Source organism: Elgaria multicarinata, chromosome 1 (assembly GCF_023053635.1).
Source record: "Elgaria multicarinata webbii isolate HBS135686 ecotype San Diego chromosome 1, rElgMul1.1.pri, whole genome shotgun sequence".
NCBI lineage: Eukaryota > Metazoa > Chordata > Lepidosauria > Squamata > Anguidae > Elgaria > Elgaria multicarinata.
The window spans coordinates 183,574,021-183,588,214 of NC_086171.1; the positions used below are offsets into that span (position 1 = coordinate 183,574,021).

Below are 14,194 nucleotides of genomic sequence, written 5' to 3' on the forward strand. Positions count from 1 at the left end.
TTCCAGATTTTTATGGAGAATGGAACCACCATTTTAGCCCTGCTTCCAGCTGATTGTGGAGAAGGAATGCATGAGCAGCACTAAAGAGCACTACTATGGAAGTACCCAGAGACAAGCTCAGTAGTTGTCTTCATAATGTGGAGGGCATTTTTCAGCAATGGTTATAGAAAGGCTTCCGGCAGGCCTATCCAGTGGAATTTTAGGATGCTTTTAGTATGTTTTTAGGATGTTTTAACAATGTATACTATGTTTTTAATCAGTATTTTATGTATTTTATACCTACTGTTCCCTGCCTCGATCCAAACTGAGAGGCGGGTAAGAAATAAATTCATTTTTTATTATTTTTATTATTATTATTTGAACTGGAGGAGCTTTGTTCTGTTTCAAGAGCTGGTGTGTTATTATTTTTAACTACTATTAAAGTAAATTTCCCCGTAAAGGTCAAAACACTTTTTTCTTCAGCAGGAAGACATTTTCAAACCCATTACTGAAATTCAGAACCCCCAAACAAGGCTTCCAAAATACTTTCATCAATCTTTTAAGGTAAAATAGATACTTCCCGACAAACAGATGTAATTTCATCAAAGTATTGCAAAATTGCTCCCAGGCTTCGATCCTCAAGGCTCAGACTAGAGCATGCAAGCAAATGTAGCTATCAATCTGTGTCAAGTTAGATCCAAATGCTCAGCTAGGTTTAGAACATTATGAATAGGTAGTTATGTAGAGTACAAAGATATCAATCACGCAGAGTCCCACCAAAAAAAGTGGGGGAGAAGAATATTTGATTTGTGTAGTTATGGTACTGATTTGGATAGGATTATTCCATATAAGTCAATCTAACGAGGCACGACACTGCTCAGGAAAGAAAATTCAAAGGCACCATCCTCGTAACCCACACTCTGCAGAAGAGTTTACACACCCCATGGTGGCTTATTGTGTTGTCTGGTGAGCACATGTGCATAACGGGACCTACCACAGAGATATGGCCCTAAACACTGCCGCTGCCCTGCTCAACAGATCTCTATGGACAAGATCAGCCTAGCAACTGCTGATGCAGCCACCAAAACCCCTTTTCTCCTATGGAGGCTGCCAGAGATGAATGTGTCAGAGATGAACCAATTTAATAACTCCAGCGGGCTAGAAATCCTGCTCTATTTCCTCCATGTAATCTGACACTCTGCTACTCTAAACTCACCATACTTGTCAACTACACTATCTTTAAGTGCTTTATTACATGTAAACTGATTTCCCTCTTTTATTCCCCATTTTGGAATATTGATGAATTCAATGATTTCAGTACGTCAGCTTCCTCTTTTATTTACTTCTGACCCTCTTTTGTATTTTTAGTGTTTTGCATACTTTATTGTTATTTATTACATTTATATCCCACCTTTTTTCCTCCAAGGAACACAAGGCGGCATACATAATCCTCCTCGTCCTCTCCATTTTATCTTCACAACAACAACCCTGTGAGGTAGGTTGGGCTGAGAGTCTGTGACTGGCCCGAATCACCCAGTGGGTTTCCATGGCCGAGTGGGGACTCCCAGTCCAACCCTTTAGCCACTACACCACACTGAAATAAGTTTCATTAACATTCCATTTCAAAACTAATGCATTCCAATAAGCTCTACCCAAATCTTCCCTGCCAGTCTTCAAGTGCAAAGCGGGAAGAGAGAAATCAGGTGATGTGCAAATCAGGCCAGGCAGAGCAATCCTATACTCCAATTATGCTGTAGTGAAGGTGAGATACTCAGCGCACCTGGCCCTGATAGTCAGTGCCTGCCCTGAGCATTGCTGTAATATTTATTTGTTTGATTTCTACCCCATCATTCTACCAAGAAAATGGCACTCAAAGGTTTCCTCCCATACTGTCATTTTTTGGAACTCATTGCCACAGGATCCAATACTAAAATAACTCATCTTCACGAAGAAACTATAAACTATTCAGTAAAAATTAATAAACAGAATATTAATATTAATATTAATATTAATAAACACACCCGCCCTGCTAGAGACATGAAGGGCTGGGGGGGAAACTAGGGCAAAAGAAAAATTTTGAACACCTGTGGTTTTTTTCAGGAATTTTTCTGAAAATGTGGGAAAAATCGGTTTTCACAGGGTTTTTCCCCAGACCTTCAGTTTTCTATGTGATACTAAGAGTACTTTTCAGTAGGTGCACAGAGAAGACAACTTAAATGACAGCAATCCTCTTCCCAATACACATCACTGTAATGAAAACAAGGTTACTATGGCAGATTTTTTTTAATAAACTCATTTTAAGACACTATGACAGGCATACGGTACAAAAACTAGGCCCGGGCAGACATTCACTGCTGGCATCTTTGAGGAACTGAGTGCTCCAGGCTTTCGGAATCCCCTAGTTACACATGGACAAAGTTGCTTCCAGACATTGCTTTCTCAGCCACATTCAAGGCCGTTGTTGCTAGGGTGACTGTATGGAAAGTGGATCATGTTACATTGACCAAACTAAATTCAAACCAACTTCTGTGATTCAGTCATGATAATAATTCAGTCATGAGTTTCAGTTCACAAGCCATGATGAAGTATTGATGAAGCCAACTGAGAAGTGTTGACACCATCTTCTAATGGTGAGAAAAGGATAATTGTAGAACGCATCTTCCTCCTTCCCCCCTCAGCCTAATGGTAAAGGTATCCAAAGATGCAAAGGTCAGGACCATGGAAATGCAGATCTGCAAAGAACTGAACTTGCAAAGTCCTTTTTGACCTTCCGGCACAACAGCCTTGTGACTGAGACATCCATCAGCTGGACAATTATCTGACAAAGAAGACAACCTGGGAGTTTCTTTGGAAGAGGAGACACACTGGGCAATGCAGCAGAGATAAAAGGTGATGAAAGACAGGTGGGACAAAGGGAACGACCATTGGATGGTTCGAAAGATGACAAGGGGTGAAGTTGTTCACCGAATCCCAGCAGCGAAGCAAGCACTTTGGAAGATTTCCCATCCTTGCGACTTGAGATCTTTGGGCCCTATCAGCTGCTCAGTATCTGTAATGATCTGGTTTGAAGGGACCATCTTTGGGTAGTCCCAGGTACTTGGCTTGTTTATCACTCAGCTTTGACAGCTTCACGCAGAGTTTATCCAGATGAGCAGCCGCCACGGCTTCATCCAGCTGAAAGAAGAAAAAAGGGGGGAGTTAAGCTAAAGACTACTGAAACACATTGTGCTCTGCAACAGAAGCAGCAGCCTCAGGCCGTTGTTAAATCCAGCTCAATACAATAGCTTTCCAGTAGCTTCCTTTCCCAACAAGGGGGTACCAGGGACTGAATCTGGGACCTCCTGTATGCAAAGAATATGCTGTCAAGGTCCAGCAAAGCAATGAGCCAAAGCTGTGCATATGGTGTGATTTTGTAAGAGTGTCGTGAGAGCACAGAAATCATCATTTGGTGCCAGGGGTGTAGTGGAACCAGGGCTCACAGGAAGACAACACCAACACTTTTTCATTAGCAGGGACGCTGATATCATCTCCCTGTTCCCTCCGAACTTAGTAACGGGGGATCCTCATAGTAGCTGGGAAATGGTTTTGGTCTGTTCACATGATCAAGCAGCCCTCTGTGACTTATTTAATAGTCAAAAGTTGCCCAGCATGCACCGCAATCCACTGTGGCTAAACCATGGTGGGCTGTGGTGAGAGTGTCAGCCCAGTCATTACATTGTTCCCTGTTGTACTGCAAAGTATTTGGGGGTGGCCTGGTCTTGAATGGGCAATTAAGACCCATTAACTTTACAAAAGACCCATCCTGGAAGAGATGAAAAGTGCTAGAACTGGTTTGTTGGTTTGGATCATTGCCCACATTTTGGGACTCTCCTTGGGACTACTACAGAGACTGAAGTGATGAGCACCTACATCTCAAAATTTAGCACTGCACTACTGTCTGGTGCAACATGCAGGAGATATACTAAAAAAATAAATGCAAGATGTGAGCTGTTAAAGCTAAAGAGCCAGGCTCAAAAGCACATGAGCACCAGTACCTGGTGAAGTCTGAGGATATTGTTATTATTTATTAAATTTATACAACAACAACAACAAAGTAAATAAAAAGCAATATTGCCAATTATTGCTGTGAAAAAAGTTCACCACGCAGACGTTTATTCCTGTTTTTCCAATTCTAAAAGGAAGCGTTCAGTGGCCTACATAGTTCAACTAAGTCCAAAGAAAAACAAGAATAAATACACAATAAAAAAGACAGAAAGGTTATGAAACAACAGGCCTTTGAACTGCCTGCTGCTTAATATTTTGTGGTTATTAAGATGCCAAAACACACACAAAAAGACTCAAGACAGGCCAAAGGCTTGCTAAAACAGCACAACCTTCCTTAACATGGTGCCCTCCAGATGTGTTGGACCACAAGAGCCCATCATCCCCAGCCAGTGTGATCCAGGCTAGCTGGGGATTATGGGTGCTGTAATCAAAAAGATCTGGAGTATACTAGGTTGGAAAAGGCTGCTTTAATTAGTGTGTCTTTTTGCCATTTAAAGCTTTTTAAAAGATGAGCCACAGCTGTTTGAGATGCACCTGGGAAAGAAGGGGCACAGTGGACAACAGAAGAGGCCTCTTGTGCATCCACAGCAAGTGCCAGAAGATGATGGGACATGGAGAAGGGCCTCACCAGATGCTCATTGTGCACCGTCAGATTTATTTGGGGGGGGGGGGGTAGTGATCCTTTAGATCAGCCGTTCCCAACCTGATGCTAACCAGATGTGTTGGACTGCAGCCCCCATCTTTCTCAGCCAGCACAAACATACTGGCTGGGGATGATGGAAGTTGCAATCCAACAGATCTAGAAACCCCCCGTCGAGGAAGGCTGCTCTAAGTATCGCGTTCTTAAACCACTTGAGGCTTTAAAAAGATGATAAACAGCCCAGCAGTTGACTATCATGGCTAGGGGAGCTGATCCTCCACTATTCTGCGCAACAGCCCATCTGTACCAGCTGGAGTTTCCCTTGTAAACATTTGAGCTTTTAACAGACATGTCAGACCAACTGTAGCTCCTAAAATTTCACAGTCTTTTGGCTCCAACTGTTTTTCAGTTTTTCATGCATGCGTATGTAGGATACATTTATTAGGAACACAATGTGCCAAAACTGAAGACTGCATGCCTCTGAAGAAATGAGCTCTTGTCCACAAAAACATATGCCACAATCAATCTGCCTGTCTCAGGTACCATAAGACTTTTTCTCTTCTTTTTTTGTATTTGGCCCAACAGATGGACAGGACTAAATATTTAGAATTTGCCATCATGTAGTAACTCCAGGTGCACCACGGTAAGTCTCAACAGCAATAACAACTATGCTGCATCAAATCTTTCCATCTTCTGACATTCTTTGGGGCTCATTTTTACAGGATGACAGTGCACGCTGAAAAGCTCTTCCAGCAAATGTGTTTAGCTTGTTGTGCAGAGGTTTATAATATTTACCAAACGAAAAACCTTTTCCAATTACCACTTTTGGATCTGGCTGAATTTCAAAGATGACGGAGCCTAGCTCAAGATTCAAAGAATTACTGTCCTGTCGATTTATGGTGTTGTTTTGGCAAATTGAGGCCAGATGACTTTTTCTTTTCTTTTTTAAGAGGAATTTACAACATCTCTCAATCCTCACCCCACTCCAGAACAAAGAATTCACTGATAATTCTCATAATTAAGGAGAAACCCAGGGGAAATAAAATGGCACAAAATATGTTAGGCTTAGAGATTCTGCAGAGACATGGACACCTGGACAATTAGGAACAGACTGTGGCTGGCTTTGCTCAGATGTTCAAGGGGTGGTGGAGCCTCTCTTCCCATTATGCCTGTGCACAGGAACTAGCCACAACCAGGTTCCAGAAGGATCACCAAAGGAAGACGACTGGAGCCACAGCAGTCCCATCTCTTGTTTCACTACACATGAAAGGAAGGGCCTCGGAGCACATGCCAATCCCAAAGCAGAAAACAAAATACGCCAGGCCCATGAGCGTTGCTTTGAAGTTCCCAATCCATGTTGGGGCAAGATTAAGCTGTCCTAAAACATATTTTCCTTGCAGAAGGTGTATGTTTAGCTGTAAGTAAGCCCAAACACATACAAGTATTACCTATCACCCATGTACATAATTAACCTTGTAGTCGGTATGAGGCTTCCTAGACAATCCTTTTACGGAACAATAAATGCACAGCTGTTGCAAGGACCTGAGTTAGGGATTCTCCAATTCAAACCTTACCACGGTCACAAGCTGAAAGATGGCTTACACTGGTGGTGTTCTAGACACTTAAGAAACCGCTTTATACTGAGTTAGACCTTTTGTCCATCCAGCTCAGTATTTCCTCTGGCTAGCAGGGCTTCAAGTAGAGATAGAACTTCCCCATCATCTACTAACTGGAGATGCCAGGGGATTGAACCTGAGACATTTTGCATGCAAAGGCTGTGCTCTGCCACTAAATTATGGTCTCTCCTTGAAGAAGTTCTCCTAGCCCAGCATCTATTACATGGGCCTACCTTGCAGGCCTGCTGTAAGGATTGTGAGAAAAATGTAGATGAAGTACTATGAGCACTTGAAAGCTTATGTTTAGCTTATGTAATGCTCAGGAGAAATGCTTATATTGAGAAAGGCAAGGCCAGAAGGAACATGATGAATCCATGCTGCTGAAGCTAAGCAGGTCTGGTCAGTGTCTGGATGGGGCAGCACTTGGGAACTCCATGTTATGTGAATTTAGATGATGGAAGAAAGGTGGGATATAAATGTACTAAGTGAAATAAGTAACCTGATTGAAATGTGGGATATAAATCTTAATAAATACATTGGATAAGACTAGCAATAGCATGCCTTAAATTGTAACAGCTTTCACTGTTCCTGTCTTGATCCAAATACTGGCAAGTTCATGCAAATATTTAAAGCATAAATGAATACAGTATTATTATTATTATTTCAATTTATGAGTCATGCTATGGCCAAAGCTTTTATTTGTCTCAGGATGACATAAATAAAAAACCACACATAATAAAATCAATAATAAAATCAGTATCTTAACCAAAATCACACAAAAATTCTGGTGGTACTCTTAGTGAACAAGAAGTCAGTTTATCCCCCCTCCCACCAGCCTTGCCATTTTATGTTCCACTTTCAAGCAAACACAGGACTATACCTTAGCCCATAAACTCACCTTCTTTGGCAGAATATGGACTCCTACTGCATATTTGCCAGGATTTGTCCAGAGTTCAATCTGTGCCAGGACCTGGTTGGTAAAAGAATTGCTCATGACAAAACTGGGATGACCCATGGCACAGCCCAAATTCACCAGTCTCCCTTCTGCCAGAAGTATGATGTGGCGGCCATTTTTCAGCGTATAGCGATCCACCTGAATGGAAGCAAAAATGGACTCTGTAAGAACTGTGGTTTCTAAATGATGGGTCAGGATCCACAAAGGAGACAGGGGCATTATTGAGAAAGGACTGCTGGGCTGCTGGTTGATAGGGGTCATGCTAGACAAAGACACCATCTGGGAAATCAACTCCTTAATATCCTAATTATTTCTTCACTGTATTAGCTGTATAAGCAGTATACTAAAAGGAAACCAAACGAAATATAAGATAGAGCTATGTCCCCTGAGCAGATTAAGGCAGCTGTGTAGTTCCTGGACAAACGGCTTTTCAGGTACGTTTGTTAAACCTTTCTTAGATGTTTAGTACAAAAGATCATGAATTAAAAAGATTTCAGGCCACAATCTTATGTGGACCTTCCTAGACATAAGCCCCTTTGAATACAGTGGGACTTACTTCCATGCACATATGCACATATGCACAGGACCGGGCAAAGCTGGTAATAGGCCCGGGCCAGATGGAAAATGTAGGCCCCATTTCAAACTGCTCATTAAGTATTTTCTAATCAGTTCTAAATACATATGAACTAGAATGATTTATTTAAAAAAAAGCTAATACAAGCACTTTTATTCAAGATGTATATAAGACATCACTTCTTCACATTCAGAAATGCTTTACGTACTTTTCTTTGGGCAAATTCATCAACAACAGAAAAATCAAGCAACTTTGCCTTGTCAATGTTAATGTTCAAAACTGCTAATCCATCCAAACGTTCTTGCACCATTGAGTAGCCCCCCTCAAAATTGTAGGCCCATGCCACCTGGCCCCCCTGCGCCCTCCCCCCTGCCCAGTACTGCATATGCATAAAATTACACTGCATGGCAAAGCAAGGAAGCATAAACCCATTCACAACAAGCAGAGTGTTAAAGGAGAATGTTATCCAATCTCTGCTGGAGAGAGAGAGAGTACTGAGCCAGATAGGTGTCTGGGTTGAATTGTATCTTTCTGTGCCTAATCACATTCAAAATTATTTAAAATATTAAAGCCATGGATGGGGGAAATCCATCTCTGTTTTTGGAGATGCTCATCTTTGTGGAGATGTCAGAAAGGTGATACACCATCAGTGACACTGACAAATGTCAACAGCTGATATTCTCCAAGAAATTATGTAAACAAAAAGAGCAGGGAAAATGCTCTTTGATCCCAACAAGGACCCAGGAATTCATGCACTGCAAGGAATCGAATGAGCCACAGCTATTTGGGCAGTGAATACCCAGTTTTGTTACCTTACCTCAAAAATATACCAAGAAGGAACACTCTCTTACCAAGGAGAAAGGACAGCTAGAGAGCCCACCCTGCTTTTAGGCCAGGGATGGGCAATTTCAGGCAGCCCAGGGACCAATTCCCCAGCCGCCAGACTCACCATGGGCTGCACTCCCACCACCACACTGCAAAATACTAGGAACCCAAAAGATCGTACAAACCCAAGATAACGGGGCCTTCCTGAACCCACCCAGTGAAACAAGTTTAAAAAAGAAAATGGAAGCTCTAGCTCATAAGTTACCAGAATGGCATGGGGGGCGGGCAGGGGGAAGAGAAGAAACAGAACTTAAACACAACTGCAAAAAATAAACTATTCAAGAGAGCAAGGCAACAAGCATAATAAATGATGCAAAACCCTCAAAACAAGGAGAAAATGCCAAATGGCTCCAATGGGTGACAAGGAAAAGGCTGTCCCTCAAAGACAACAGATACGACAGATGGGGAATCCTTGAATGTGGACAACCCAATCAAGAAGGAATGAGAGCTGGGGAAAACAGAGCAGAAGAGCAAGCAGAAAAGAGCCATGGGCAAGAATAATAATGCCAAGGAAATCTGAAGAATGGATAAAACGGACCAGTGATATACTTTTTTCATGGTAAATAGGGATGAGGGAGTCTGTTCTTTATTTTGGAATGGATATTATTATTATTATTATTATTATTATTATTATTATTATTATTATTTATATAGCACCATCAATGTACATGGTGCTGTACAGAGTAAAACAGTAAATAGCAAGGCCCTGCCGCATAGGCTTACAATCTAATAAAATCATAGTAAAACAATAAGGAGGGGAAGAGAATGCCAACAGGCACAGGATAACCTAAATATTCTTGGGAACTGGAGAAAATTCTTCGTTTCCTCTCATCTGTTAATCTTATGTAAATTGCTCAGACAGCTTCAGCTATGGGGCGATATAGAAATGTAATTATTATTATTATTATTATTATTAATAATAATAATAATAATATGCTCAATTTTCAGGACATTCCTGAATCAATAAAGGACAGCATGACCTGGCAAAGCCCGTCACGTCAGTCTAGGAAAACCACCATGAGTGAGAAAAGAGATGATGATAATGACAACAATAATTAATACCCAAATACATCCAAACCAACATCCAGAAAGCAGTCATACTCAAAACATGTTCAATAGTATGGAAGTTTCTAAGTCAGAAAGGACAGCATGACTTGGCAAAGCCAGTCATGTCCATCTAGAAAAACCACCACGAGCAAGAAAAGATAGATAATAAAAACAGTTTGAAACCAGTCCCTCTGTTTCTTAATATTTTCTGTCTGGAAGTAACACCATGAGCGAGAAAAGAGGAAATAATAATAAATAAATAATAATATTTTCCCGTGCTTTAGAGCTTAAGGGCAGATTCACACATTTTTCCTGCCTCTGAGGGTTGGGTGGATAGTTTGGTATGTTAAGATATTATGTTGGGTTCAGCTGAAACTTGTAGCAAGTCGGAAGGGAAGCTTTTTGAGCATATATGGAACCACTAGTACACGAAAGCTAGCAAATAAACAAATTTAAAGGAAACGTAGGGTAACGATGGTGTACTCTGTATTTCACTGTCACAACTGATAAAACAATGCAGTTGCCTTCCAAAACATTAGAGGGCTGAAATGTCTTATATCTTGGCCAGTATTTTTTTTCTTAAAGAAAAGGGATAGATGAAGCATATTTTGCAGGAAGTGCACCTTCAAACACAAATGGTTCAAATGCCCTGAGGAAACCAAACAAGAGAGCAGCAATAATTATAATAGCGAACCATGCTAATTCTGCTTTATGAAAAGTAGTAAATGAGAAGGACGTCAGGGACATTATGATTAACGGCAAAAGAAACAAACCTGTCACATTAGGGTCCAAACAGACACCAAACCAGGCACAAGGGAAATTCTGCTGTATATTGAGTTGTTCAACCAAGCAGATACAAGCTTAGCAGGGGAGTACAATGCAGTAATGGATCCCAGCAGAAAGATCAAGCACAAAGAAAGCAGCAGATACAAAAAACCATAAATTATTGAAACTGATCAGAGAAACAGGTTTAGAAGATTAATGGAGAAAACTGAACCCTTCTTCAAAAGAACTTTACTTTTTAATGCAGCCTCGCTATAATCCTTCAGGAATTTATTACATTGCTTCCTATTTGCACTAGAAATAGAGCCATTGCCTTGAACTTATAGTCTGAATCAAGAAACAGAAGGAGTGGAGGAAAAAAATAAACAGGACATTGTTTTGTTTAGTGTTTATATGATTTACATTTATCATCTGCTTTAGATATTTTAAGAAATGTTGTTAGAAGAAGCTAGTTTGCAGATGCTGTAGCATCCACCATTTGTAAGATTGCATTCTCACATATGAAGAATGGTGGGCAAACTCTATGTTGCCTGAACATGTGAAGGAGAGATTATAGCCCCGCCCCATCCCCTCGCATAGCTCCGTTGCCCTCTCTGTGGGAGGGGCTGTCATTCTTAAACGGAGAGCCCTCTCTACCCATGGAAGCTCTCCACACAAACTGGAATACTAGGAAATCAGCACTCAAAATCACATGGGCAGCCTCGACAGATAGAGGCGGCTCTCCTTTTCAGAATGTCGGCTTCCACATCTAGAGTACAGAAGACATGTGATGGAAGGAAGGATGCACTAGTGTTTAGCCGACGCAGAATAGGGGACAACTGAACAGGGCGTCTTAGAGTATTAGGGGTGCCTAGATGTGCAGAAAACATTCACAGCCTCGGACATCTTTCAACAACTTTGGCTGGCGCACCAGTAACACACCCTTCTGTGCAAAGATAATCTTGCTACCCTTGACAATCTTGATAACCTTGGCTAAATTGGTAGAACACCCTATTAACTGGGACTTCCTTTGAAAAACAGCAGATTTAACTGATTGACTTGGGCCATAGCTAGACCTAAGGTTTATCCCTGGATCGTCCAGGGGTCAAACCTGTTCATCTAGGTGACACACAGGGGATCCAGTGCTCAGGCAGGGGCGAACCCTGGATGATCCCAGGATAAACCTTAGGTCTAGCTGTGGCCTGGGACTCACTGCTCTAAACACATGACTCCAAGGTTCGACCACGTTATCCAGTTAGCTTCTGGAATGCTGTTACAATTCAGTGTGCCCCTGTTGACCTTTAAAGCCCTAAAGAGCCTGGGCCCACAATATCTGGACCCATGTCCTGCCATATTGACCTACTGAACACTTGTTTCAGGTGTTCCTTCCACCAGAGGTTAGGCAAGTAGCAGACAGAGCCTTTTCAGCGATGGTGTGCCAGTTCTAGAATTCTACTCACCAGAGGGCAATTACCAATAGTCCGACAATTCTTTTCAGTATCCAACGAAACCAAATTTTATCTAATTGGCCATTTGGGAATGAATGGACAATGACTGCTTTTAAAGCGGATGTCTTAAGTTGTGCTTCTGCTCTGTTACGTTATTATTTTAGCTAGGTAAATTTTAGATAAAATAACTTAGTTTGACCAAGTATGGAGGCAACAATTAATCCATTCCACCCACACTCACAAAGCAAAGGTTGGATATTAGTTTTGTTGAAAGAGAAAGTGGGAAATTCCTTAGGAAATTTTTGCTTTATAACATGACAAAAATCTTGAAAGCACGTTGGTGCTTCTGCAGGGGCTCAGGGAGTGGGCTTCACCTGGACAAGAAGGCGCTGCAGGGAAAGCAAGGAATACTGCCCTGCAGCCTCATCCCGATCGGAGAAGATGCAGGGCAGGTGAAGCAGCTTCGCTATTCTTCAATGGAAGAAGATCCACATGTAGCAAAGCCAGTTCCTGGCAAACAGGCTACAAGGATCATCCCCTCCTATTTCATTTGTACCCTGCCTTTGTACCAAGAAAATGGAACTCATGGTACCTTGAAAATGGCACCCAAAGCACCCACCAGGAAGCAAATTATGTCAGGGGGCGTGGCTGCACATCCTGATGTCATTTGGCCTGTGGGGGGGCTGGGTGGAGGGCCTTCCATTCCCCCACCCCTTTCTAACGTATCAGGAATGTAGACGCCTTTATACAGCATGGAATGGTGGTTGAGGGGGAGTGAAATGTTATTTAAGAACATAAGAAGAGCCCTGCTGGATCAGAGCGAGGGTCCATCTAGTCCAGCGCTCTCTTCACGCAGTGGCCAACCTGCTGTCGATCAGGGACCCATAGGCAGGACACGGTGCAACACCATCCTCCCACCCATGTTCCCCAGCAACTGTGTATTCAAGCTTAGTTGTGTGCTTTACAACTAAAATAATACACATGCCCATCTAAAGGGGATCCCCCACAAGATTATTATGGCCAAGGCCTAAAATTACCCAGCTGCACCACGGAGTGAGAGGATTAATTTCAGTATTCTGTGTGTTTGCTGACTGCAAAAGTTGAGAATATGAAGTGTAGAAAAAAGGATCTGAATAAACAGATGAAGTAGTGGACTAGAAAGATATTTGGAAACAACGATGGTTCTATTTAAGCATGTTTGTTAGAAAAAAATCTTATGAAATTATGTACATATGGTATAACATGCTGGGGAAAATTAAATATATATGTAAAAAAAATGATAAATGTTGGAAGAGATGTGAAGAACAAGGAAATCATTTTCACATGATGCAGTATTGTAAAGATATAGAAGATTTCTAGGGGAAGTTTTTGATTAAATTGAACAGATATCCAACTGTACTGTGTATCTTTATTTACCATTTATCCTATTAAATGGGGGTTGGAAAGAAATGGAGATCATGGAAAATTCAGGAGTTAATTACACATTTCTTGACAATAGCTAAATTGTGCATTGTACTGAGCTGAATTGACAAGTGTCACTAGAAAATAGTTTTACAAGTGTTGGAACTTATTTATTTATTATTTAAAACATTTGTATCCTACCCTATATCATTAAGATCTCAGAGCAGCATACAGTATAAAACAATAAATATGCACAGTTAAAAGCAAATTAAACCATGAACCAAGTTAAAACAATATATAACTTAAAAGTAGTTAAAACAGTTAAAACCATGTGCCGTCTTAGTGAATTCAACCATCAAAGGCTTTGTTAAAAAGCCATGTTTTTACTTGGCGTCGAAATGAAATCAATGTTGGCACCAGTCGGGCCTCCAAGGAGAGGGTGTTCCACAAATTTATTCAACTTGGTTATAATGAATAAATATATCAAGTGTGCACAGCTAAAGGGCTCCAGGGGTGGGGATGGGGATGAAAACCTGGCTACCTTTAATGAGCTTTACCAATAAGTATTTGTGGAACAGGCCAGAGACGTTCAACGTTATATATCTCATGTGAAAGATCGTTTCATCTGGCTATTTTGGAGGCTCTATACTTCACATATGGGAGAACAATATTATCAGTTTTGCATTCCATTTTGGTTTCTTCTATTGTTGCAATTGCATGAAGTATTGAGAGCTTTATTAAAGCAAAGAAAATCCTTTTGAAAACTCTGCATGTATTGAGGTTCTCTCTTCTATACCTATATCTCTTCTAAATGTGGGAGATTTGATGCTAAAAAGTTGGCCA

The 14,194-nt window shown here is 41.2% G+C and overlaps 1 protein-coding gene across 1 annotated transcript in view; it reads right to left on the bottom strand.

Annotated features, from left to right (window-relative positions):
- Window positions 1–2,243: 2,243 nt before the first annotated feature.
- AHCY (adenosylhomocysteinase) overlaps window positions 2,244–14,194 on the bottom strand; it is a 42,937-nt gene continuing 30,986 nt past the window's right edge. The window contains exons 9-10 of the mRNA XM_063145145.1: window positions 7,178–7,372; window positions 2,244–3,153 (exon numbers count right to left, since the gene is read on the bottom strand). Coding sequence (XP_063001215.1) covers window positions 3,022–3,153; window positions 7,178–7,372 — 327 coding nt within the window. The 3' untranslated portion in view covers window positions 2,244–3,021. The remainder of the gene's footprint in view (window positions 3,154–7,177; window positions 7,373–14,194) is intronic.